The 25989-nt window shown below is 38.5% G+C and overlaps 1 protein-coding gene across 6 annotated transcripts in view; it reads right to left on the bottom strand.

The window, feature by feature from the left end:
• Nucleotides 1-25989, bottom strand: part of CCDC170 (coiled-coil domain containing 170) — a 101759-nt gene that overhangs the window by 38133 nt on the left and 37637 nt on the right. For 5 of the 6 annotated variants that reach the window (XM_070796387.1, XM_070796389.1, XM_070796390.1 and 2 more), the window contains 3 exons: nucleotides 25505-25761; nucleotides 21595-21736; nucleotides 16361-16546 (listed from right to left, as the gene is read on the bottom strand). In XM_070796387.1, the coding sequence (XP_070652488.1) occupies nucleotides 16361-16546; nucleotides 21595-21736; nucleotides 25505-25761 (585 nt within the window). The remainder of the gene's footprint in view (nucleotides 1-16360; nucleotides 16547-21594; nucleotides 21737-25504; nucleotides 25762-25989) is intronic. The other variant, XM_070796391.1, reaches the window with a different exon arrangement.

Genomic DNA, 25989 nt, shown 5'->3' with positions numbered 1-25989 from the left:
TTTATCACAAATACAATACTTTAAGAATTTACAATACTTTAATACTTCACAGATTTATTTTTAGATAGTAATACAATATCTGTTCAGTTAGACTAACATTCTAATCTAGCATCAGCACTGGTGACAATAAATTGGAATTTATCATCCTGTATTAACTTAGAAATTGCAATCTGATGTGTGGTTAGAAAACTGAGTCCTGGGGCCTTGCCCAGTGGCCCAATGGCTAAGACTCCGAACTCCCAGTGCAGGGGGCCAGGGTGCAATCCCTGGTGAGTGAACCAGATTCCGCAGACCACAACTAAAGATCCCGCATGCTGCAACTCAGCCTTGGTGCAGCCAAATAAATTTTTTTTTTAAAAAAGAAAGAAAACTGAGGTCCTAAATTTGATGACACAGTGGATGAAAGTTAATCCTAATCCCCTCAGAGTCCTAAAACCCAGTAGAAAATTATATATCAACTTTTACATCGAAAGAAAGTCTAATGCAAAAGAGGAGCCTTTCCATGACCAATGGAGAGATACTTTTAACCAAGAATTTACAAAAGTTCCTACAAATACACAGAAAATATATCCGACACTTGAGTACTATAGAAGTACTGTCAGTTTGGAATAAACTAATCAATTGGCAGCTTACACCAAGAGACCAATAAACACAATTAAAATATTTCAGCTATGAGAAATTTTTTCCACTCTGATATCAGACTGTTGTCTCACTGCCTTAGAGACCATGGCCAAAACAGTTCTCTTTAACAAATCTGGAACACTAATGCTTATGTCTAATTTGGCAAAACTAATACAATTATGTAAAGTTTAAAAATAAAATAAAATTTTTTAAAAAAATCAGAAAATTCCTTCATGGTCATAGAATATAGTGGCACATGGCAGCAGCTCAGATTTTTTTTTTTTCTGGACACATTTCAGCCCAGTTAACTATATACTGTTTCTCATATGAAATGCAGGAATGTGGGAGCCAGCGACCAGGCCTCAGGGACCTACTCCTCCAGCGCTCTGATTAAGTGCTTCAGAATTCAGGGGGCACAGGGCTGAATGGCTGGAAACAGATGGCCTCGGACAGCAAATGCAATTACTGATAGAGCTTTAAGCAGGAGACAGCAGCTGGAGTGGGTCTGGTTGCATGGCTACCTCAAGGATGCACTGAAGTAATGTGACATCGGTGTCACCGGCCGGCATCCGGGAATGCTGTCAGACCGCACTGACTCACAGAACAAGAAACAACTAGCCCCCTCGGAGCAAAATCAGGACAGACTTCCAAGAGGGAACTGCATGGGCAAATGAGGACAAGCGCTATGGAAATAGTGATGGGAATCACTTAAACAAAAATTTTTTCCTAATTTATTTACTTTTGGTTGAAGGATAATTGCTTTACAATATTGTATTGGTTTCTGCCATACATCAACATGAATCAGCCATAGGTGTACATATGTCCCCTCCTTTTAGAGTCTCCCGCCCATCTCCTACCCCAACCTACCCCTCTAGGTTGTCACAGACCCCTAGTTTGAGTCCCCTGAGTCATACAGCACATTCCCATTGGCTATCTATTTTACGTATGTTAGTGTATATGTAACAAATCTTTAGCTTCAGATCTAGTAATGCAACCAATGTATAATGATCCTTTCATGACTACTTGTAGCAAAAACATTTATAAATCATATGATCAAGGCATTTATTTTAACTTCCCAATTAAATGCATGAAATAATGAAATGATTCAAAGGTTTGTGTTTTTAAAATATATTAATTCCTATTATGATATTTCTAACCATCCTATGGCTTTGGATATGTCTGAGATCAAACTGCCTCTCAGAACTAAAATGACTGATTATCATCAGGGTAGAGAACCTCTGGCTTGAGCTTAATTCATCCAACCCTAGACAATTTTCATAAAACTAAAAATTAGTTGGTTATTTCTACCTACTGCAGTTAATACTAACAAACAAACTCAGAAATTCCCCCAAACATGCCTCTCATGCATTGCTGGTGATAGTGTGAATAGGTATAATTTTGGCATAAATACCTAAAAAATGTAATATGCACAATATCCTTTGGTCCTGTAGTTCCATGATCTGTTAGAGAAGAAGCTATAGGGTAACATTTTACTTCAAAATGAGGAAGGCCTTTCCTAAATCTGAGCTGTCCCAGTGGCATCATCAACCTTGGAAAATAACAAGAATTCAGTTTAAATTTGAAATTCTCATTATTGACAAACTCAAGTTAACAATGAATTAAACTGTCCATGAGGCCAGTGTGTTCCTGGGCTTCACTTCGGTACTGCAAAACACTCTGCCCTGAACTGGTCAGACTGTGCCTGGAGGACCATGGACAGTTCCCAGCTGAAATGTAAAGGGGGACATTGTCAAAATGGATTGGGTTCTGCCTCACATGCTAGGATTAGATCCATAATAAAAATATTTACATAACCATGTTATTTTTAACTCTGTTTCAATTTATTGTAAACGTGTTGAATGAACCTAAAGACAAAGCACTGAAGACTTATAGTTACAGAACAGAATGTAAGTATTATATAACTTGACAAGGTAAATATAATGATATAATAAAAACTGTGAAATGAATAAGGGGAGAAAAAAGTAGGAGGCATTACATTCATCTTATTTCATAGCAGAACATCCAAAAAAGTACTATTTCAGGTTGTCAGGTATAGTATTGCTTTAAAGTCTTAATGGTAATATTAGAAGTTAAAATGAGAGTGTCAACTGTGGCTAGAAGTGGAAGGAGAGATGATTCTTAATTTTATTTTGGGGTCTTATGAACATTTTAAATTTTTTATAATATGAGCAGATATTATTTTAGTGTTCATTTACATTTTAATGCCTCACCATTTTAGAATCTTCCCTCTAGCTTATTAGCACCAGGTTGCAGACCCATCCACCATCCCATTGGCATCAGGACTGGGACGTCTCAGGCCAAGTAGCTAGCTGAACAGGGATATAGCACCACCAGTAGGCTAGCTGCCTTACGATCCTGTGATTCCCTAACCCACCCATCAGAGTGCCCAGGACCACCCCCCACCCCCCAGTGCACCTCACTAGCCCTGGGACCCCTGGGACCTTACTTGGCTGCAGGAACCAGCCCCACTCACCAGCAGACAGGCACCAGACCCAGGACCACTGTAACCCAGGAGTCTGCCATAGCAGGACACGGCCCCCCACATGAAGGAGCCAACACGAGCTCTGGGACACCTTGCACCACTTGGCCAGCTCAAATTCCTAGAAACACACAATCTTCCCAGACTGGGTAAGGAAGAAATAGAAAATATGAACAGACTAAACACCAGTAATAAAATTGAATCAGTAATTTTAAAACTTCTCATAAACAAAAATTAAGGATCAGATGGCTTCATAGGTGAATTCTACCAAACATTTAGAGAAGAGTTAACATCTATCCTTCTCAAATTCTTTCAAAAAAAAAAAAATATTGCAAAGGAAGGAACACATCCAAACTTGTTTTCAAGGCCAGCATTATCCTGATACCAAAACCAGACAAAAACATCACTAAAAAGAAAATCACAAGCCAGTATTACTGATAAACATACATGTAAAAAAACCTCAACAAAATACTAGCAAAATCAATTTTAACAATACATTAAGAAGATCATACATTATGATCAATTGGGATTTATCCCATGGATGCAAGAATGATTTAATGTGATACAGTACATTAATAAATTGAAAAATAAATATCATATAATTATCTCAATACATGCAAAAAAGATTTTGACAGAATTCAACACCCACTTAAGATAAAAACTCTCCAGAAAGTGGGCATAGATGAAACATACCTCAATGTAAAGAAGGCCATATATGTCAGCTAACATCCTATTCAATGGTGAAAATGTGAAAGCATTTCTTCTAAGTTTAGGAACAGATAAAGGTGCTCACTCTAGTTACTTTTTCTCAATGTAGTACTGGAGATCTTAGCCACAGCAATCAGACAAGAAAAAGATATAAAAAAAAATCTAAAGTGGAAATAAACAGGTAAAACTATCATGTTTGCAGATGACATAATACTAATACATAGAAAATTCTAAAGATGTCACAAAAAAACTACTGGGACTCATTAATGAATTCAGGAAAGTTGCAGGATAGAAAATTAATATGAAAAATCTGTTACATTTCTACACACTAACAACTATCAGGAAGAGAAATCAAGAAAACTATCTCATTTACAATTGGCTCAGAAAGAATAAATACCTAGACATAAATCTAAGGAGGTAAAAGACCTGTATTCAGAAGACTATAACACACTGGTGAAGAAACCAAAGGTAATAGAAACAAATAGAAAAATATACCATGCTCATGGATTGAAATAATTAAAACCACCATACCACCCAAGGCAATCTACAAATTCAGTGCAATTTCTATCAAAGTACCAAAGGTATTTTTCACAGAACTAGAACAAATGATTCTAAAATTTGTAGGGGAATACAGAAGACCTCAGACAGTCACAACAATCCTGAGAAAAAAGAACAAAGCTGGAGGTATCATGCTCCCTGATTTCAAAGTATTACTGCAAAGTGACAGTAATCAAAAACGTATGGTACTGGCACAAAACAGATACATGGATCAATAGAATAAAATAGAGACCCCAGAAATAAACTCACGTTTATATGGGAAATTAATCTACAACAAAGGAGGAAAGAATATAATGTGGGGAAAACACAGCCTCTTGTAATAAATGTTGCTGGGTAAAGTGCACATCTACGTGCAAAAGAATCAAACTGGAGTACTTCCTCAAACCCCGAACAAGAATAAATTCAAAATGGATTAAAGACTTAAATGTCTTTAATCTGAAGACATGAAACCACGTCTTCATGTCGTTTCTGAAGATCTGAAACCACAAAACTTCTAGAAGAAAATATAGGCAGTATGCTCTTTGACATTAGTCTTAGTAATATTTTTTGAACCTGTCTCCTTAGGCAAAGGAAACAAACTCAAAAATAAATAAATGGAATCTCCATACTGTTCTCCATAATGGCTGTATCAGTTTACATTCCCACCAACAGTGTAGGAGGGTTCCCTTTTCTCCACATCCTCCTTATTATTTACTGTTTGTAGATTTTTTTGTTTTTTGATGACAGCCACTCTAATTGGTGTGAGGTGATACCTCATTGTAGTTTTGATTTGCATTTCTCTAATAATTAGTGATGCTGAGCATCTTTTCATGTGTTTTTTGGCCATCTGTGTGTCTTCTTTGGAGAAATATCTGCTCAGACCTTCTAAGAAAAATGATATTGATGAACCTACTTGCAGAGAAGAAATGGAGCTCCAAGGATGGAGAGAATGGACCTGTGGACACGGTGGGAGAGGGCAAGAGTGGGACGAATGGAGAAAGTAGCATTGACACATGTATACTATCAAGTGTAAGATAGACAGCTGGTGAGAAGTTGCTATGCAGAGCAGGGAGCCCAGTCTGATGCTCTGTATGACCTAGAGGGATGGGATGGCAGGAGGGAAGGGAGGCTAGGGAGGGAGAGAGTGTATATGTAACTACGGCTGGTTTGTGTTGTTGTATGGCAGAAACCAACAATGTAAAAACATGTTTTTAATATAAATAAATAAATGGGATTACATGAAACTAAAAAGCTGTTGCACAGCAAACTATCAACAAAATGAAAATGCAGCCTAGTGAACGGAAGATATTTGCAAACAATAAATCTTATGGCAGGTTAATATCCAAAATACCCAAAGAACTGATATGACTCAACATCAGGGGAAAAAAAAACTCAGATTGAAAAATGGACAGAGAATTTGAATAGATATTCTTCCCAAGGGACAGACAGATGACCAACAGACACACGAAAATATGCTCAACATCATTAATCATCAGAAAAATGAAAATCAAAATCACAAAGAGATATTATCTCACACCTATCAGCACAGTTGTTATCAATGAACAACAAAGAGCAACAAATGGTGAGGACGTGAAGTAAAGGAAACCCTTGGTCAAGGTTGGTGGAATGTAAACTGGTGCAGCTGCTGTGGAAAGCAGTATAGAGATGCCTTAAAATTTTTAAATTGAACAACCATATGGCCTAGCAATTCTACTCCTGGATATTTATCCAAAGAAAATTAAAATACTAATTATAAAAGATATGTGCACCCTTATATTCTTTGCAGCATTTTTTATAATACGGAAGCAACCTGAGAGCCTACATATAGATGAATAGATAAAAGAAAAAGATATATAAACAAAGAGATATACATATATACATGCATATACATACAACTCAGGTATAAAAAAATGAAATTTTGCCATTTGCAACAACATGGTTGGACCTATGGGGTATTATTCTGAGTGAAATAAGTCAGACAGAGAAAGACAAATAGTTTATGATTTCACTTATATGTGCAATCTGAAAAACAGAACAAATGAACAACCATAATGAAACAGAATCAGAGATACAAAGAACAAGCAGGTGGTTGCCAAGGGTAAGTGGATGAGGGAAAGAAAAAAGTAGGTAAGGGAGATTAAGAGGTAGAGACTTCCAGTTGCAAAATAAATGAATCATAGGTACGAAATATACAGTGTGGGGAATACAGTCAATAATTAAGTAATATATTAGAGAAGGAAATGGAAACCCACTCCAGTATTCTTGCCTGGGGAGTCCCATGGACAGAGAAGCCTAGCAGGCTACAGTCTATGGGGTTGCAAGAAGCAGGCATGACTGAGCGACTAAGGACAGGTAATATATCTTTTCATCGTGATAGTAACTAGACTTATCCTGATGATCATTTTGAAATGTATAGGAATACCAAATCACTAGGTTGCATAACAGGAACTAACATAGTGTTGTAGGACAAATATATCTCAAAAACAAACAAATGAAGTCGTAGAAAAGGAGATCAGATTTGTGGTTACCAGGGGTGGGACACAGGGGAAGGGGAAATTGGAGGAAGGCATTCAAAAGGCACAAACTTCCACTTAAAACATAACCAGGTATTAGGAATGCAATGGACAACATGATAAGCACAAATAACACTGCTGTATGTAACACATAACAGTTGCTAGGAGAAAATCCTGAGAGTTCTCATCACAAGGAAAAAGCCTTTTTCTATTTAATTTTGTTTATTAAAGAAATAGAATTCTTCTATTTCTTTAATACGATGATGAATGTTCACTAAAGTTACTGTATAATTGTTTCATGATGTAAGTCATACCATTATCCTATACATCTTAAACGTATACAGTGCCATATATCAATTATATCTCAATAAAACTGAGAGAAAAAAGATAGAGCCAGGATGACAACATGAATTACAGGGATTCTGATCCTGACTTGCTACAATGAAGAAGTGTCAAACAGTTAGAACTTCACAGAGAAGGTGGACCCCCTTGTATAGAAATGAGTTCCCTGACTCTTAAGGGGCTCAAGGGAAGGCTGGATGCTAACTATAGAGGGACACTTTAAAGATGATTCTTATGTCACATAGAGAGTTAGATAAGCTAGATTCTAAAAGGTCTTAAGGTCACCTCCAACACTGTGATTCTAGGACTGTAAAGAGATCTTTAATTTCTTTAGTAATTTACCTGTCTAATAATTTCTCACTTCCAGGAACCCTTTCCATATGTCTGTACTCTTAAAATAACCATATGTTTATTTTAATCCCTAGATAAAAGTATTGATTAAAATAAACATACGGTTATTTATTATTATTATTATTATTCCTCATTATTTAATGAGGAAAAGAAAATTAAAACACTGAGCATCAATTATATGCTGGGCTTGTTTTGAGTACCTTATGTATATTACATCATTCAATCCTAACAATAATTGTAAGAGATAGACCTTTAAATTATTTTCCAGTTTCACATACAAAGAAATTGAAGTTCAAAGAGGTAAAGTCATATGCCTTAGATCACACAGTCAAACAATTCTGGAGCCTAGAAAAAAACCCAAGAGCCTGGCCTCTTAGCCACTCGGCTCGGTGTGTCTGTCTTATCCTCTTCCTTCTTACAAACACTCTGCTGCGGGACAACAAACCAAGAGAGCAGAAGGAACATCCTTCCAAACCAAGCTTGCTGACTCCAAAACCAATATGCTTTCCTAGCTTCAATTCTGGCCACTAGAGTTAAAGAAAATGTGAACAGTGTGAAGGAAAATAAGCAGTTTTAAATCCATTATGTAAGTTTAATTCCTGATTCATTGATTGAAACATCTAGTCTATAGCAAATGTACATGGTTAATGTAGATAAAATGACTCCTTTTCTCAGCTTTAGATTACTTCAAGACAACAAAAAGGTGCCAAACTTCAATACTTTTTTAAATGTACTGCAATCTTTAACTGTTAAAGATTTTCAAATAATATATCTTCCATACACATAACAAACTACCTGGGTTTTTACTTGGGAAATTTTCATAAAGTAACAACAAATTATTAATAAAATAAGAAAAGCTGAGTTTGGTAGAAACAGCAACCCAGCCCTTCAGAAACTTCTTTCTCTGCAGTCATTCAGGACTTTACTAGTAAAGTAAGTTTCCTACCCCAAAAACAGAGCTTTAGAAAGCATTATGAAGGTTCTCTCTGAGACCGTTAATGTGTCAGTAAAACCACTTGACAGTGTTTTTCAGTAGTAAATCTCTGGAGTCATAATCCCATGAATGAGCACTTTATTAAAGACCTCAAGCTTTTTATTGCCCATATTTTTTATAACTTTTATTATTTTGGCAGGAACTTGATCCCAAAGTGAATGTGTTTCACAAGTCTGAACAACATTGCATCACCGGTCATTTACAAGGGTAAAGACACTTACATAAGAAGAGGAATAAATTCTATACTTCTTAATGTGCTCTTACAACATATTGTCATTTCCTATTGCTCATCTCCAAAAATGCAGTTTATAGACAAACTCAATTCTTCATAATTTTCTAGGCTTGAAAAGTTAGTAATCACTATCTATAATCAAATTAACGTCATTCATTCACTGAGGAAATTTGCACAGCTATTCATCTTTACTGTTCCCCTAACAAATAATTTTTGGCACCAGACTTGTATGTAGGAAGCAGCCGTGAATCTATATATAAAGGGGATTACTGTTAAAAGTAAGACAACATCATGACCAGGGTTCAAATCATTTGCCACTTAATAGCTGTGCATACTGAGCACAGTACATAACCTCTCTGAGCACCTAGCAAAATGACTATGCTAATGGCAAGTGATTGGCGTTGTTGTTGTTCAGTCACTCAGTCGTGTCCGACTCTATGCGACTCCATGGACTGCAGCACGCCAGGCTTCCCTGTCCAACACCATCTCCCAGAATTTGCTCAAACTCATCGTGTTCACTGAGTTGGTAAGACCATCCAACCATCCTGTCCTCTGTCATCCCCTTCTCCTGTCTTCAATTGTTCCCAGTATCTGGGTCTTTTCTAATGAGTCAGCTCTTCACATCAGGTGGTCAAAGTGCTGGAGCTTCAACTTCAGCATCAGTCCTTCCAATGAATATTCAGGGTTGATTTCCTTTAGGATTGACTGGTTTTATCTCCTGGCAGTCCAAGGGACTCTCAAGAGTCTTCTCCAACAACACAGTTCAAAAGCATCAGTTCTTCAGTGCTCAGCCTCCTTTATGGTTCAACACTCACATCCATACATGTACTACTGGAAAAACCATACCTCTGACTAGATGAACCTTTGTCAGCAAAGTAATGTCTCTGCTTTTTAATATGCTGTCTATATTTGTCATAGCTTTTCTTCCAAGGAGTAAAAGTCTTTTAATTTCATGTCTTTTAATTTCACCATCTGCAGTGATTTTGGGGCCCAGAAAAGTAAAGTTTCTCAGTGTTTCCATTGTTTCCCCATCTACTTGCCATGAAGTGATGGGACTGGATGCCATGATCTTAGTATTTTTAATATTGAGTTTTAAGCCAGCTTTTTCACTCTCCTCTTTCACCTTCATCAACAGGCTCTTCAGTTCTTCTTCACTTTCTGCCATAAGGGTGGTGTCATCTGCATATCTGAGGTTACTGATATTTCTCCCAGCAAACTTGATTCCAGCTTGTGCTTCATCCAGCCAAGTGTTTCTCATGATGTACTCTGCATAGAAGTCAAATAAGCAAGGTGACAATATATAGCCTTGACGTACTCCTTTTCCAATTTTGAACCAGCCCGTTGTTCCATGTCCAGTTCTAACTGTTGCTTCTTGACCTGAATACAGATTTCTCAGGAGGCAGGTAAGGTGGTCTGGCATTCCCATCCCTTGCAGAATTTTCCAGTTTGTTGTGATCTACACAGTCAAGGGTTTTACCGTAGTCAATGAGGCAGAAGTAGATGTTTTTCTGGAATTCTCTTGCTTTTTCAATGATCCAACGGATGCTGGCAATTTGATCTCTGGCTCCTCTGCCTTTTCTAAATCCAGCTTGAACATCTGGAAGTTCTCACTTCATGTACTGTTGAAGCCTAGCTTGGAGAATTTTGAGCATTACTTTGCTAGCATGTGAAATGAGTACAATTGTGCAGTAGTTTGAACATTCTTTGGCATTGCCCTTCTTTGGGATTGGAATGAAAACTGACCTTTTCCAGTCCTGTGGCCGGCCACTGCTGAGTTTTCCAAATTTCCAAGTGATTGGTAAATTGTGACTATTATACTCATGATTGCTGACAGTACTAAAGTAAAAACTCTGAGAGTCATAAATTTCACTAAGAAAGTTTACTTATAGGTAAAATACTGAAAGTGTCATTTTTAAATAATCTTATTTATATTTATTTATAAGACATATATATATATATTTATAAGACAAAGCAAATGAGTAAATATTATTATTAGGATCCAAAAGATAACTCATATAAAGTAAAAGGATATTAAGAAAACTCTAAAATATTACTTTTAATTAAAAATGTGAGAATTACACAGCACTATCCTCAATGTGATGTGGCAGCCTGGATGCGAGGGGCTTTGAAGGAGAACAGACACATGTATATGTATGGCTGAATCCCTTCACTGTTCATCTGAAACTATCACAGTATTGTTAATCAGCTATACTCCAATATCAAATAAAAAGTTCCCAAAAGTATCAGCATTAATTCATTTCTAAAAAAGCATTTCTAGCTTTATCCACTAAAAGCAATGACATCCCAATAGCAATGAGCATACCTAAAGCCTGAATCTTGGTTGCTAAGCACTCTTCCCCAGTAAAAGGAGCCAAAATTCCATAGAGAACAGGCTGATTTTAGTTCTGTGGTCTGAAAATTGTAAGTGAGCCTAAGATATCTTCTGTTTAAAAGCACAGAAGCATTGAAAGACTAAAGGAGTCAAGTTATAAGGTCACAGAGACAATCTTGCAGGGACTCCTTCTGGCCAAACATGGAGGATTTGGAAAGCCAAAAGGAGAATAATTGATTATTAATAGTAAGTAAATAAAATTCCATGTGTCCATAGATTTGAAAATAATAAGAAAGAAAATAAAAAGCTTTTCTTTAGGAAGAATGTTGACTAATAAGTAGAAGGAATGATGAAATTTGAATATTACCACTTTGCCACCCCTGATATATATTAATCCAGGCAAGAACCAATAGATGAAAACATCACTAGGTAACTCAAGGGGAACAGAAATAAATAATCTGCCAACTCTCACCCTACAGATACCTTCAGATCAGATCAGATCAGATCAGTCACTCAGTCGTGTCCGACTCTTTGCGACCCCATGAATTGCAGCACGCCAGGCCTCCCTGTCCATCACCAACTCCCGGAGTTCACTGAGACTCACGTCCATCGAGTCAGTGATGCCATCCAGCCATCTCATCCTCTGTCGTCCCCTTCTCCTCTTGCCCCAATCCCTCCCAGCATCAGAGTCTTTTCCAATGAGTCAACTCTTCGCATGAGGTGGCCAAAGTACTGGAGTTTCAGCTTTAGCATCATTCCTTCCAAAGAAATCCCCGGGCTGATCTCCTTCAGAATGGACTGGTTGGATCTCCTTGCAGTCCAAGGGACTCTCAAGAGTCTTCTCCAACACCACAGTTCAAAAGCATCAATTCTTCGGTGCTCAGCCTTCTTCACAGTCCAACTCTCACATCCATACATGACCACAGGAAAAACCACAGCCTTGACTAGACGAACCTTTATTGGCAAAGTAATGTCTCTGCTTTTCAATATGCTATCTAGGTTGGTCATAACTTTCCTTCCAAGGAGTAAGCATCTTTTAATTTCATGGCTGCAGTCACCATCTGCAGTGATTTTGGAGCCCAGAAAAATAAAGTCTGACACTGTTTCCCCATCTATTTCCCATGAAGTGATGGGACCAGATGCCATGATCTTCGTTTTCTGAATGTTGAGCTTTAAGCCAACTTTTTCACTCTCCTCTTCACTTTCATCAAGAGGCTTTTGAGTTCCTCTTCACTTTCTGCCATAAGGGTGGTGTCATCTGCATATCTGAGGTTATTGATATTTCTCCCTGCAATCTTGATTCCAGCTTGTGTTTCTTCTAGTCCAGCATTTCTCATGATGTACTCTACATATAAGTAAATAAGCAGGGTGACAATATACAGCCTTGACGGACTCCTTTTCCTATCTGGAACCAGTCTGTTGTTCCATGTCCAGTTCTAACTCTTGCTTCCTGACTTGCATACAGGTTTCTCAAGAGGCAGGTCAGGTGGTCTGGTATTCCCATCTCTTTCAGAATTTTCCAGTTTATTGTGATCCACATAGTCAAAGGCTTTGGCATAGTCAATAAAGCAGAAATAGATGTTTTTCTGGAACTCTCTTGCTTTTTCCATGATCCAGCAGATGTTGGCAATTTGATCTCTGGCTCCTCTGCCTTTTCTAAAACCAGCTTGAACATCAGGAAGTTCACGGTTCACATATTGCTGAAGCCTGGCTTGGAGAATTTTGAGCATTACTTTACTAGTGTGTGAGATGAGTGCAACTGTGCGGTAGTTTGAGCATTCTTTGGCATTGCCTTTCTTTGGGATTGGAATGAAAACTGACCTTTTCCAGTCCTGTGGCCACTGCTGAGTTTTCCAAATTTGCTGTCATATTGAGTGCAGCACTTTCATAGCATCATCTTTCAGGATTTGGAATAGCTCAACTGGAATTCTATCAACTCCACTCGCTTTGTTCATAGCGATGCTTTCTAAGGCCCACTTGAGTTCACATTCCAGGATGTCTGGCTCTAGGTCAGTGATCACACCATCCTGATTATCTGGGTCGTGAAGATCTTTTTTGTACAGTTCTTCTGTGTACTCTTGCCATCTTTTCTTAATATCTTCTGTTTCTGTTAGGTCCATACCATTTCTGTCCTTTATCAAGCCCATCTTTGCATGAAATGTTCCCTTGGTATCTCTGATTTTCTTGAAGAGATCTCTAGTCTTTCCCATTCTGTTGTTTTCCTCTATTTCTTTGCATTGATTGCTGAAGAAGGCTTTCTTATCTCTTCTTGCTATTCTTTGGAACTCTGCATTCAGATGTTTATATGTTTCCTTTTCTCCTTACTTGGCTTCAGAAAATAAAATGTACCTTTTCACCGAAGATATGGGCAATCAAACAGTTTCAGCAACAATGGAACAATCTAACACTATTTGCTTCTAATGCAATTCAATATGAAGTTTACAACTTTATCTTTGAAATATTCCTGCCAAAAAGGTTTAACCTGAATCCAATACTGCCTCTAAATCCAACTTTACCTGTATAGGGTATAGTTAAGCAAGTTAAATACATCTTGAAGAAACAATCAGGCCACCGCTTTGTACTCTGTATGAGAAGTCAATAACATCTTTTTTAATGCTATTAAAAAAAAAACTATAAAAGCCTAAAAATAACCAAAAAATGCAATGGATGAACCTAGAACATACTGCAATTTGGGGAAAAAAACAGCTATAAAAGACATTCTTGTAGAAAATGATTACATTTGAAAGTCAATATTAGATGTTTATTATCTATTGCTGTGTAAAAAATTAGCCCAAACTTAATGGCTTAACACAACAAACATCTATTATCTCACAGCTCTATGAGCCAGAAATCTGGGACCGACTTAGCTGGATGTTTCTGATTCAAGGTCTCTCATAAGGCTATAATCAAACTGTTGACCAGGGCTACCATCATCTCAAGATTCAGCTGAACGAGGATTCACTTCCAGTCTCACTCATATGGTAGGTGATAGGCCTCAGTTCCTGGGCTCCTGGGCCATGCAACTTCTACCTGAGTGCCCCCCATGTAACACCTGGCTTCCCTCAAAAGCAGTGACTCAAGAGAATTCAAGAGAGTGTATCTAAGACAAAAGCCACAGTGTTTTTATAAGCCAATCTCCAAAGTGAGATTTGACCACCACTTCTGACATATTCCGGTCACAGGAAGTGAGCCACTTCATCCAGCCCACAAGGGGAGGGAGATTAAACTTCACATTTCAAGAGTACAAAAAAGGAGGCTTGGAAACCTCCATGAGTAATCGATACTGTGGCATCACTGTTGACTTTTAGATGTGATAATGATATTGTGGTCATGTAGGATAATGTCCTTATTCTTAAGCTTCAGTGGTCAGAAACAATACATATAACGTCTAAACCTATTTTCAAGTGATTCTGCAAATATGTGTACATGTGTACCAGGTAATAAAGCAAATACAGAAAAATGGTAACAATTGTTGCATTTGGATGTATAATAAATGGATGCTCACTGTATTCCTTCACCCTTTCTATATGTGTTTGACATTTTTCTTAAGAAAAAGCTGGAAAAAAATAATTATTTGAATGGTATCCCCTCAAAATTCAAATGCTGAAGCCCTAACATCCAGTATGATGGTGTTTGGAGATGGGGCCATTGAGGGATAATTATCTTCAGATGGAGCCATGGGGGTGGGGTCCTCGTGTTGGGATTAGTGGCTTATAAAAGACACCAGGGATCTTGCTAATTCAGTCTGCCATGTGAAGATACGGCAAGACAGTGGGTGTCTGCAAGCCAGGAAGAGAACTCTTACCCCCTTGATCTTGGACTTCCCCACCTCCGGAAATATGAGAAATAAATGTCTGCTTTTCAAGCCACCCAGTGTATGGCATTTTGTTATGAGAGCTGAAGCAGACTAAGACAAGGTGTTGAAATGATTGGAGTGACTTGGTAATGATGGTAAAAATCTTTTCTCCTTTCACACGGTTAATGTGACAGAAGAAGAAATCTAGTGGTCAGAAGGGCTCTTTGATGCAGGGAATTGGAGAGAAATAGAAATTATTATCATTACTGGATCACTTTCACATTCCAACTTCCCATGTCACCTCACCCCGGCAGTGATGTCACCATAGACATGGAAGACCTCAGGATTTCCCACGAAGATAGCTCCTTCACTGAGTCCTGCCAATTCCAGAACCCCCTTCACAGCCTGCGGGACGCCACTGAAACTTCACCCCTCATGGAGCCTCTTTTTCTCAGCATTAGTCAGTCTTTCATTTTAAACTCCATCTCCTTTACTCTTCAATTTTCTCCTACGTATTTTACTAACTGACGGCACTAGCTTACTTTTGGTTTTGGAAATTAACCCCTATCATTAATCCCACAATTAGTTTCTTTGACAGAAAATTTTAAAAAGGATTATATAGTGTTTAAAAAAACATACAGTATTAATTCCCATGCTCAAACAGGTTCTCACTCATTTGGAAGGATCAAGCAACTAATTATATAAATAAAAGTTCAGAGGTAAGACTCACTTCCCTTGGGCAATGTCTCTCAAATTTAAAACCCCTATATCCTTTCAGCCAGCAAGTCTACTTTTGGGATTTTTGTCTTGCTGACAGAGTCTCACATATGAGAAATGATGGATTATTCCTAGCGGCCTTGTATATAATACTGTGTAGTACCTTACCAACTTTTCAAAATAAACAGAGAAACATTGAGTGTGCAAAGTTGTTGCCATGTGTGTTAAACAATAAATAAAAAGAATAAATATATGCATATAGAGTATTTGTAGAAAGGTATATAAGAAATTATTAACAGAGGTTGCCTCTAGAGAGAGCAACTGGGTGGTGGGGGGGAAGGGATTGGGGGACACTTCTCACCACATTCTCCTGTGTCCACTTAGAATTTTGTATCTTGTGAATGCATTGCCTCTTTGTTTAAAAAATAATAATAAGTTAAAAAAAATTTTTACTCCTTATAATTCAACCAAATAAGACACTTTAGTACACATGTTTTACTTATTAAGTGTTTTGCATTTCTTTTTTTCTAATTAGAAAAAAGCTGTATCCAGAGGCCTGATCAGGTCACAGAGTCCCATGTGCCCCCCAGCCCTTCTGCCGAGAGAAGCCTTTGGGAATTGTGGTCGGTGACACCAGTATGCTCATCCACACCTGATTTTGAGTTTCTGCCTCATAAACATGATCACAGATGCACACACGTGCTCCACATACTGTACCTGGCTCAGCTGGCCTTTCTCTTCAATGTAGGAGGCAGCTTTTTTCTGCTCTCTGTTTACTTCTGAAGCCAGCCTCATGATTGTCTCTCTGCTAGCTTTTGCCTCCATCTCATGGACATTTATAGTCTCTTCAAGAGCAACAATTTGTCCCTTCACAAATGCATTTTCCTTGCACAGCTCTCCAAGCTGAAGAGAAAGCAATTACAGCTGTCCTGTAAAAATTAGTAATTTCATACTACTCTCTCTAAGCAACTCTGATCTATGTACCCCAGTGATCACATTATCACATGAAAACAGTAAAGGCACTGTTCCTCCATCCACTCAAAACATAACATTTTCAAAGGCAGCCTCTAAACTCTCTTGTTATGGGCAGACAGGATAGGCAAATTGAAATTAATCAAAAGGTAGCTACAAGGCAACAATGATGAGCATTCAGCCAAAAGCTTTCAGACAGAACAGGCATTGGCAGGCCCCTGGCTGCTAAACACTCCAGGGATGGTGATGTTTCTACAGAGTTACAGCAGGCAAGCAAGGAAGTTCAATTCAGTCCACGTCCGCTGGCACCAACTGATTATAAAGTGTCACCTGGCACAGAGGAGGAATACAGAGAAGAAGGCAGGACTCTCTTTATTTCAAAAGAAAGTCCTTCTAATTAATATAAGCATAGAAAAAGTCCTGAATAACATGCACAAACCGTGGTTATCATTGGGACTAGCTGGGCTTTTCACTCTTCATGTTGTGCATTTGAGGGGCTAGCTGGGAACATTAATAAGATCTGTATGATTTAGAAGGAGGGAAAATAAAACCAACCAGGCTCTTGGGCCCCAGGGAAACAGCCATGCAGACAGCACAAGGATGCCTGTAGGAAGACCTGAAACTCCACAAGACATGGCCAGCATATGTGTTAGGACAATCTGGGGAAGTGACGCATCTTTAGCCTCAACAATTTGCCAACATGGTGCCCTGCTCCTGAATCAGGGCTGTTCCCTCTCTCTTGAACACTTTTCCTTTCCAACATCCTTTTATTAAAAAAAAAAAAAAGAAAGAAAACTTTTAATTTTATATTGGAGTATAGTTGATTAACAGTGTTGTGATAGTTTCCAGTGGACAGCAGAGGGATTCAGCCATACATACCCATGTATCCAATCTCTCCCTAAACTCCCCTCCCATCCAGGCACATAACATTGAGCAGAGTTCCCCGTGCTATACAGTGGTTTCAATATCCCTTAAAAGTCCCCATTCCAGAGGGCACACTTTAGCCAGTCTACCTAAACTAGCATTCCATGCCTCTAACATGCTTTATGGTCTTTCCCCCGAACCTGATTTGTACTTCTTCACTGCACCTTTTACTCAGGGGGGTAATATTGTATACTTATTTGTTTATTGCCTCTGCATCTTCACCCACAACAGTGGAAGCTCTTAGGTGGGCACAGACTTCATCTTGTCTCATTCACTACTCTATCCCAACACCCAGAATACTGTCTATCACATTGTAATCACTCACTCAATATTTGGGAAGTGGATGGATGGATGTCAAATAAGTTCTTAGAAACCCTTCTTTTCTACCATCTTTCTTTCCTTCAGTTCAGTTCAGTTGCTCAGTTGTATCTGACTCTGTGACCCCATGGACTGCAGCACACTAGGCCTCCCTGTCCATCACCAACTCCCGGAGTTTACTCAAACTCATGTCCATTGAGTCAGTGATGCCATCCAACTATCTCATCCTCTGTCGTCCCCTTCTTCTCCTGCCTTCAATCTTTCCCAGCATCAGGGTCTTTTCCAATGAGTCAGCTCTTTGCATGAGGTGGCCAAAGTATTGGAGTTTCAGTTTCAACATCAGTCCTTCCAATGAATATTCAGGACTGATTTCCTTTAGGATGGACTGGTTGGAAATCCTTGCAGTCCAAGGGACTCTCAAGAGTCTTCTCCAACACCACAGTTCAAAAGCATCAATTCTTCAGCCCTCAGCCTTCTTTATAGTCCAACTCTAACATCCATACATGACTACTGGAAAAACCATAGCCTTGACTAGATGGACTGTTGTTGGCAAAGTAATGTCTCTGCTTTTTAACATGCTGTCTAGGTTGGTCATAACTTTTCTTCCAAGGAGTAAGCGTCTTTTAATTTCATGGCTGCAGTCACCATCTGAAGTGATTTTGGAGCCCAAAGAAAATAAAGTCTGCCACTGTTTCCCACAGTTTCCCTATTTACCATGAAGTGATGTTAAGCCAACTTTTTCACTTTCTTCTTTCACTTTCATCAAGAGGCTCTTTAGTTCTTCTTCACTTTCTGCCATAAGGATGGTGTCATTTGCATTTCTGAGGCTATTGATATTTCTCCTGGCAATCTTGATTCCAGTTTGTGCTTCATCCAGCCCAGCGTTTCTCATGATGTACTCTGCATACAAGTTAACTAAGCAGGGTGACAATATACAGCCTTGACGTACTCCTTTTCCTATTTGGAACCAGTCTGTTATTCCATGTCCAGTTCTAACTGTTGCTCCCTGACCTGCTTACAGATTTCTCAAGAGGCAGGTTTCCTTAGAGGGTGTGTATACATGTATTTATGAGGTGAAGAGAATAAGGGAATGGTTTTGAAACTGGAGAGGTTTTGGTAACCTCAGGGAACACCTGGTGAGTGTTGAAGACAGCAGGCTTTTTACTCTTGACCAGTGATTTCTATGTAAGATGGGGAGCGGGAGTTCCCTGATGATCCAGGGGTTAAGAACCGGCCTTCCAAAGCATGGGACATGGATTAGATCCCTTGTCAGGAAGCATGCCTCAGGGCAACCAAGCTCATGCATCGCAACTAGAGAAGCCGTCATGCACTGCAACGAAGACCCAGTGCAGCCAAAATAAAGAAATAAGGTGAGGAGTTGCTAGGTGATTGAGATGCTAAAGCTCTAGGGTCCCAGTATCTGTTTAAAAATATAGGTTATATTATCATTCAGGTACAGTGAGGCCAACAAATCAGGAGAGACTGAAAGAGTTTGCTGTTCTCAGCTCCTGAGAGAAGGGGGCACATCATGCCATGTAGGGCCACCCAGGGAGCACCAGGGCTGGGCAGGAGACAGAGGGAGTGAAACAGGGTGAAAACATGTTTTCCACAGGAAGAAAGAGGTGAGGCAGGGTGGGCAGGCTTAGGGTTGCCTAGTTTGAAGAATTTCAGTGGGTTCTGGAGTGTGGGAGCCATCTCTAGTTATCCGGCACCTGGCTCTGGGGTGATTGGTTGGATAGTGGCCCAGAGTGTAAAAATCTGCTAGAAGAAGTGGTTGGGGTGTGGGCTGCTCTGAGTTCGGTGGTTTGCATAGGAAAGCTGTGCACCCAGGGGAGTCATTTACTAGGAACTGGCTCACCCTGGAACTCAAGGTCAGCAAGGCCCCAGATGTCAAGGCATTAGAAGAAAATAAAAAGGCGAGGTTAATATGGTTTCAACACAGGTTAGTACTTGGAGATTGCCTGTGAGGTGGGAAAGGGTGTCTTAAGGAAGAAGCATTTTAATTGTCTTCTCTTTTCCCCACCACTTGCTTTAAAGATAAGCTTCCAAACTACAGTGCAAAGTAGACTTTTACAGCCAGCCTTCCTGGTCACATGTGAGCAACAGAGAGGAGGAGAAAGAGCTGAATCTAGCACCTTGAGGGAATTAGATGGACCTGGGACGGAGCAACCAAAATTCATCAGTGAGGTGGAACTTCCTGAAGTAAAATGAAATCATTTCACAGCTCTCCCAGGGTACACACGGGATGTTTACTAATAAACCACTGAGGGGAGGCCTTTGAGAATGGCCATATCCCCAGTGTTCAGGGCAGGACTATTCACAACATCCAAGACATGGAAGCAACCTAAATGTCCATCAGCAGGGGAATGGATAAAGAAGATGTGGTACATATATATAAGGAATATTATTCAGCCATAAAAAAGGATGAAATAATGCCATTTGCCACAACATTGATGGACCTAGAGATTTTCACCCCTAGAGTCTGGGATTAACATAAACACACCACTGTATATAAAACTAGGATCTACTGTATAGCACAGAAAATCATACTCAATATTTTATAATGTCTGGGATTAACATAAACACACCACTGTATATAAAACTAGGATCTACTGTATAGCACAGAAAACTATACTCAATATTTTATAATGTCTGGGATTAACATAAACACACCACTGTATATAAAACTAGGATCTACTCTATAGCACAGAAAATCATACTCAATATTTTATAGTAACTTGTAAGGGAAAAGAATTTGAAAAAGAATATATATATATACACACACACCCGTATATGTAACTGAATTATAGGTATATGAATCACTTCACTGTATACCTGAAACTAATACAACATTGTAAATCAAGTATACTTCAATTTTAAAGAATAAACAAATAAAACACTGTTTTAAAAAAGAATGGCTGCATGGAAAGCCATTCAGAAGCAAGGGTAGGTACAGAGATATGGTGCCCATTCAAATACCTTCAGGTTCCCTAATGAATCACTGCAAGCCAAGTGAATTATTCAGTTGATATCATTAATTTCCATCTCAATGGCAACCTACCATCATAGCAGGATTTTTATTTTTTGGCTTAAGCATAAAATTAAAAAGTACTATAGAGCTAATCTTAGCCTGACACACAAGTATCCCCAAAATGACATGCAGCTGGTTCTGGTTTTTAGTTGTGTGTATGTGTTTCTGACTGTACCTAAAACAAACAAAAATCTTCCTAAAATATATCATTTAAATGAATAATTGCTTTTATTTGACAATCTAAATATATTTTAAGCAAAAAAATCAATCCCTTCTGGAGATTAAGTAAGTATTGGTCACTCAGTCATTTTCAACTCTTTGTGACCCCATGGACTGTAGCCCACCAGGCTCTTCTATCCATGGCATTCTCCAGGCAAGAACACTGGAGTGGGTTGCCATTTTCTCCTCCAGGGGATCTTCCCAACCCAGAGATTGAACCTGGGTCTCCTGCACTGCAGGCAGATTATTTACCATCTGAGCCAGAGAGAACTTCTGGAGAAAAATTAATCCCAAATAATGCTAGAAAGAATCTTGGAATTGAGGCTCAGAGAGGTGGTATGGTTTTTCCCAGATCACACAGTTGGTTAATGCTGTACTGGCTCCTGTCCTGTTCTCCTGCACCCCGAGACTTAACCTCAGCTCCTCTTCATGGCACACATCAGAACAACTATTCAATGCATAGTCATTTTAGTCTTCATACAAGCACCTTAAGAATTAAATCTTCATCTGATGCTTTTTCATTCTTCTCTGGATCTAAGCAGTCACGAAGTTGAGCCAGAAATTCCTCATGTTTCCTGCAATTCTGTGAGACTTGATTCTTATTCTTCTCGTTTTCCTTTAAACATTTTCTATTGGTCAAATAAGAAGTAAGTTTTAACACCAAAGAAGATAACATTCATCAAAGTTCAGTACTTGAGCCCTCTGTTGGGAAATAACCAATCATCATTTTCAACACAACATAGTTTCCCAGATACAGAGTACATAATTGTTTTAAAAGCCTAGTTAAAGAAGGAGAAAAGTGGAAGCAACTCTGGAGCACCTATACTTTGCAAAAATGTAGGGAGATCTTCATGTCATCTTAGCAAGGAAGACAGGTTATCTGCCTCCTGTCCTTGACCTTTTAGGATCTGCAGAAGGGGCAGGTGGTCCTCTAGATCAGGGGTCCCCAACCTCTGGGTCAAAGACCAGTACCTGCTGTCAGATCAGTGGCAGCATTAGATAAGAAATGAAGTGCACAATAAATTCAACGTGCTTGAATCATCCTGAAACCACCCCCACCACTCCCAATCCATGGAAAATCTATCTTTCATGAGATAGGTCTCTGGTGCCAAAAAGGTTGGAGTCTGTTGCTCTAGATCAAACACGGATCCATGACTCAGTTGAGGCTTCATGGGGGAAGAAAGAAAGTAATGCTACAGTGGGCTTAGAGACCAATCTTTGGTCACTATACAATGATCCATAAGGGTTACTTAGAGCATTCCTTGGTTCACGGCCAAGGGTGAAGTGAAGTCGCTCAGTTGTGTCCAACTCTTTTCGACCCCATGGACTGTAGCCTACCACACTCCTCTGTCCATGGGATTTTCCAAGCAAGAATACTGGAGTGGGTTGCCATTTCCTTCTCCAGAGGATCTTCCCAACCCAGGGATCGATCCCAGGTCTCCTGCATTGTAGGCAAACACTTTACCATCTGAGCCACCAGGGAAGTCGATTAAATATAATTAAAAAATACATCAGAAGCAGAGGATGTGCCCACCTCTAGAGAAGAGAGGTGTTCAGTCATCAGCAAAGATCACAACTAGTTTTTGCACATCTAGAATTGTTAAAGAGTACTGAAATGGGCCAATCAAGGAAAATCAGTCAATTTATGCCCTGCTGTGAATATTTTATTTCGAATCTCAGATAGGTTTGCTGAAATAGCATGGTCTATTTCTAATGCTTTAAATGTTAACAACTAAGAGAACATTAAAAAACAGACATATTTTAAAGGCAAATTAGAATCATTTCAATAATTTGGCATCATTTTTAGTACCATAGATAATAAACATGATTATTGTTTTCTCTTTTTACCATTTTAAGTGTTTATAACAACACTCAAATGTTACTGCAAATTCTTTCACACAATTCAAAGATTAACAAAGTATGTAATTGTATATACTCAAAATCATGCCATATTTCTATTTAGAAAAATGTATAACAATAAAAGACCAACATCAATATTCTGAGTTCTAATTTTTAACATATGAAAAGTAGTATGTATTCAGTGTCTCTGACTCATGAAAGTCATAGTAAATGCCATGGCTCTGATTAATTTATATATGTGATTCAATACATTTACTCCAAGATTTCAATATTACTTCTCTATTCCAGGAACTTCTAAACTATTACCACTTTTATTTGCATTTCACTTTGACCTAACAAAGTTCCAGGCATCCACCATAATGACATAATCATATAAATGTGAAAATATGAACACATATGGATCCTCATTGCATTTTGGTTTACAATAATTTTTTGAGTGGAACTAACCTAAGTGTCTAAAGGAAACAACAAAAAGAACTGGTTAAGTAAATTATGATTTTAACATGCAATGGAATATTACTGGCCATTAAAAAATGATATCATGAAAGAATTTTTCAGTATCTATAACATATTATTCAGGAAAAATATTTCACTACATGATGCCATTTAAGTACAACTGTCTGAATATCTGTTCAACAAACTGTGAACTATAGTTTTTCTGGAATCATAAGGTTTTGAGTAATTTTCTTTTTGACATTTGTGGGAATATATATATATCCCACAAATGAATATATCATTTGTTTAATAAATATTTATTGTGCACTTACTATGCATCAGGCTCTGTAAAAGGTGCAAAAGATACAGTAGTAAATGAAACAGATTAACATCCTTGCCCTCATGGGACTTAGGTCCTAATTGGGAAGATGGACAATAATCAAAAAATAAATGTATGAAAAATGCATAGTATATTATAGGGCTGAAGGAAAAGATTAAGCAGAAAAGGGAGTAAGAAACATTTAGGGGGAGTGGGGTAAAATTGGAGATGCAGACTAGGTTAGTGGCAATGTACAGTAGTAAAAATTTAGATTTATTTTGATGATAGAGATTTAATGAAGCATCTAGGAAAGGAAAGCAAGGATGATCCAAGATTTTTGCCCTGAACAACTAGAGGAATGGAATTATCATTCAGTGAGATTAGGAAAACCACAGGACAAATTTGTGGAAATACTAATTTGGACATGTTAATTTGAGATGCCTGTTGGACATCCACGTGAAGATGCCCAGTAAGTCATAAGATATGCAGGTCTTAGGAAGAAACGTGGGAGTCATGAGCATTTAGGTCATACTTTAAGTCATGAGACTGGATGAGAGCACTAACAGAGTGGATTTGGATAGAAACAAGAAGAGAATTCCCTGATGGCTCAGTTGGTAAAGAATCCGCCTGCAAGGCAGGAGACCCTGGTTCAATCCCTGGATTGGGAAGATCCCCTGGAAAAGGGATAGGCTACCCACTCCAGTATTCTTGGGTTTCCCTTGTGGCTCAGCTGGTAAAGAATTCACCCGCAATGTGGGAGACCTGGGTTCGATCCCTGGGTTGGGAAGATCCCTTGGAAAAGGGAAAGGCTACCCACTCCAGTATTCTGGCCTGGAGAAGTCTTGGGGTCACAAAGAGTCGGACACGACTGAGCGAGTTTCACTTTCAAGGAGAGAATCAAGGACTGAGCCCTGGGGCCCACCAATACTTGGAAGTCAAGGAGATGAGGCAGATAAAGCCAGAGATCATGACAGAGCAGCTAGAAAGGCAAGATCAAAAGCAGGCGTGCGCAGTGCCCTGGAAGCTAAAAGAAGAAAGTGGTTCAGGGGGAAAAGCCAACTGTTGACTGACGTACTGGAAGATCAGATAAGACTGATCATTTAATTTGCAGTGTGCAGTCACTGGTCACCTTAATGAGTGGCTTCAGAGGAGTAGATCTGAGAGAGGAGAGAAATTGGCACAGTGAGTACATACAAACATGTTTAAGGAATTTTGCTCTGAATGGAAGGAGAGAAAGAGGACAGGAGCTGGAAGCACTGGGTTTTTGTTTTTAATCTTTTTAAGATGAAATAAGTAAAATAAATACCAAGTGTTTTATTAGTAAAGGGATTTAAGTTATTATACACAGAATTATAAAGTATATTTTAAGAACAGTTAGCTCCCAATTTTATCTCAATAATCACCTTTTGGCAGAACTACATGTAGAAAACCTAGATTTCCTGAGTTCTCTGCATAAACCGGCAATAAAACTTAATGAGGAGTGTTAAGGGTGGTCTGGGGTGTTCTGGGCTTCTGAGGTATTTTTACAACTAGCTTCTGAATAAACCCCTCGCTCTGTGTACTATTCCACAACCTCCAGTTAAAACTCTACTTAGAGGAAATCTTCTAAATTTTATATATATATATATATATATATATATATATATATATGATTTTTTTTTTCCTAAGTGGAGTTTCAGGGCCAAATAATGCAAAACCCCAGTACCTTCAAAGGCATATCCTGCTGTCAGGAGTTAGTGTTTTAACACCAACTCCATTGAAAAATATATTGAAATATCCTTACTGTAATTTTTCGTCTAGTTCTACCACTTTCTTCTTTAACTCTTGGTTCTCCTTGATTGCAGACTGAGCTGTGATTTCAGTTCTAATTTTAGAAGTGGCGAGAGCCGCTGATTCTTCCTCTAGTTCCTGAACTCTGTCCCTCAGAGAGATGAGCAGAGATGATTTTCTGGCATTATTTTCTTTATAGCTCTCCATCTCAGCTTTTAACTCTTGATAGGAAACTTCTTTAGAAAGCATCTTGGATCGCAGTTCTCGAAGCTGACATGGGAAAGAAGTAAAAAGAGGGAAAAGATTTCAAGGATATAAGTTTGAAGTACCTTGAAAAAAACCCAAAATCGTAATTTAAAATTTCAATTTTTTATTCATGACTTAATCCAACTTTACTTTCTTTTTTCATATTTGTTTCTGTATTACTAGATGGGAAATTATGCCTAAATAGTGGGCCCTCTTATTCTTTTTCAAAAAACTATTGAGCAATGGTTTTTC

Source organism: Bos indicus, chromosome 9, assembly GCF_029378745.1.
Source record: "Bos indicus isolate NIAB-ARS_2022 breed Sahiwal x Tharparkar chromosome 9, NIAB-ARS_B.indTharparkar_mat_pri_1.0, whole genome shotgun sequence".
Lineage (NCBI taxonomy): Eukaryota > Metazoa > Chordata > Mammalia > Artiodactyla > Bovidae > Bos > Bos indicus.
This window is presented reverse-complemented; position numbering and strand designations above follow the sequence as displayed.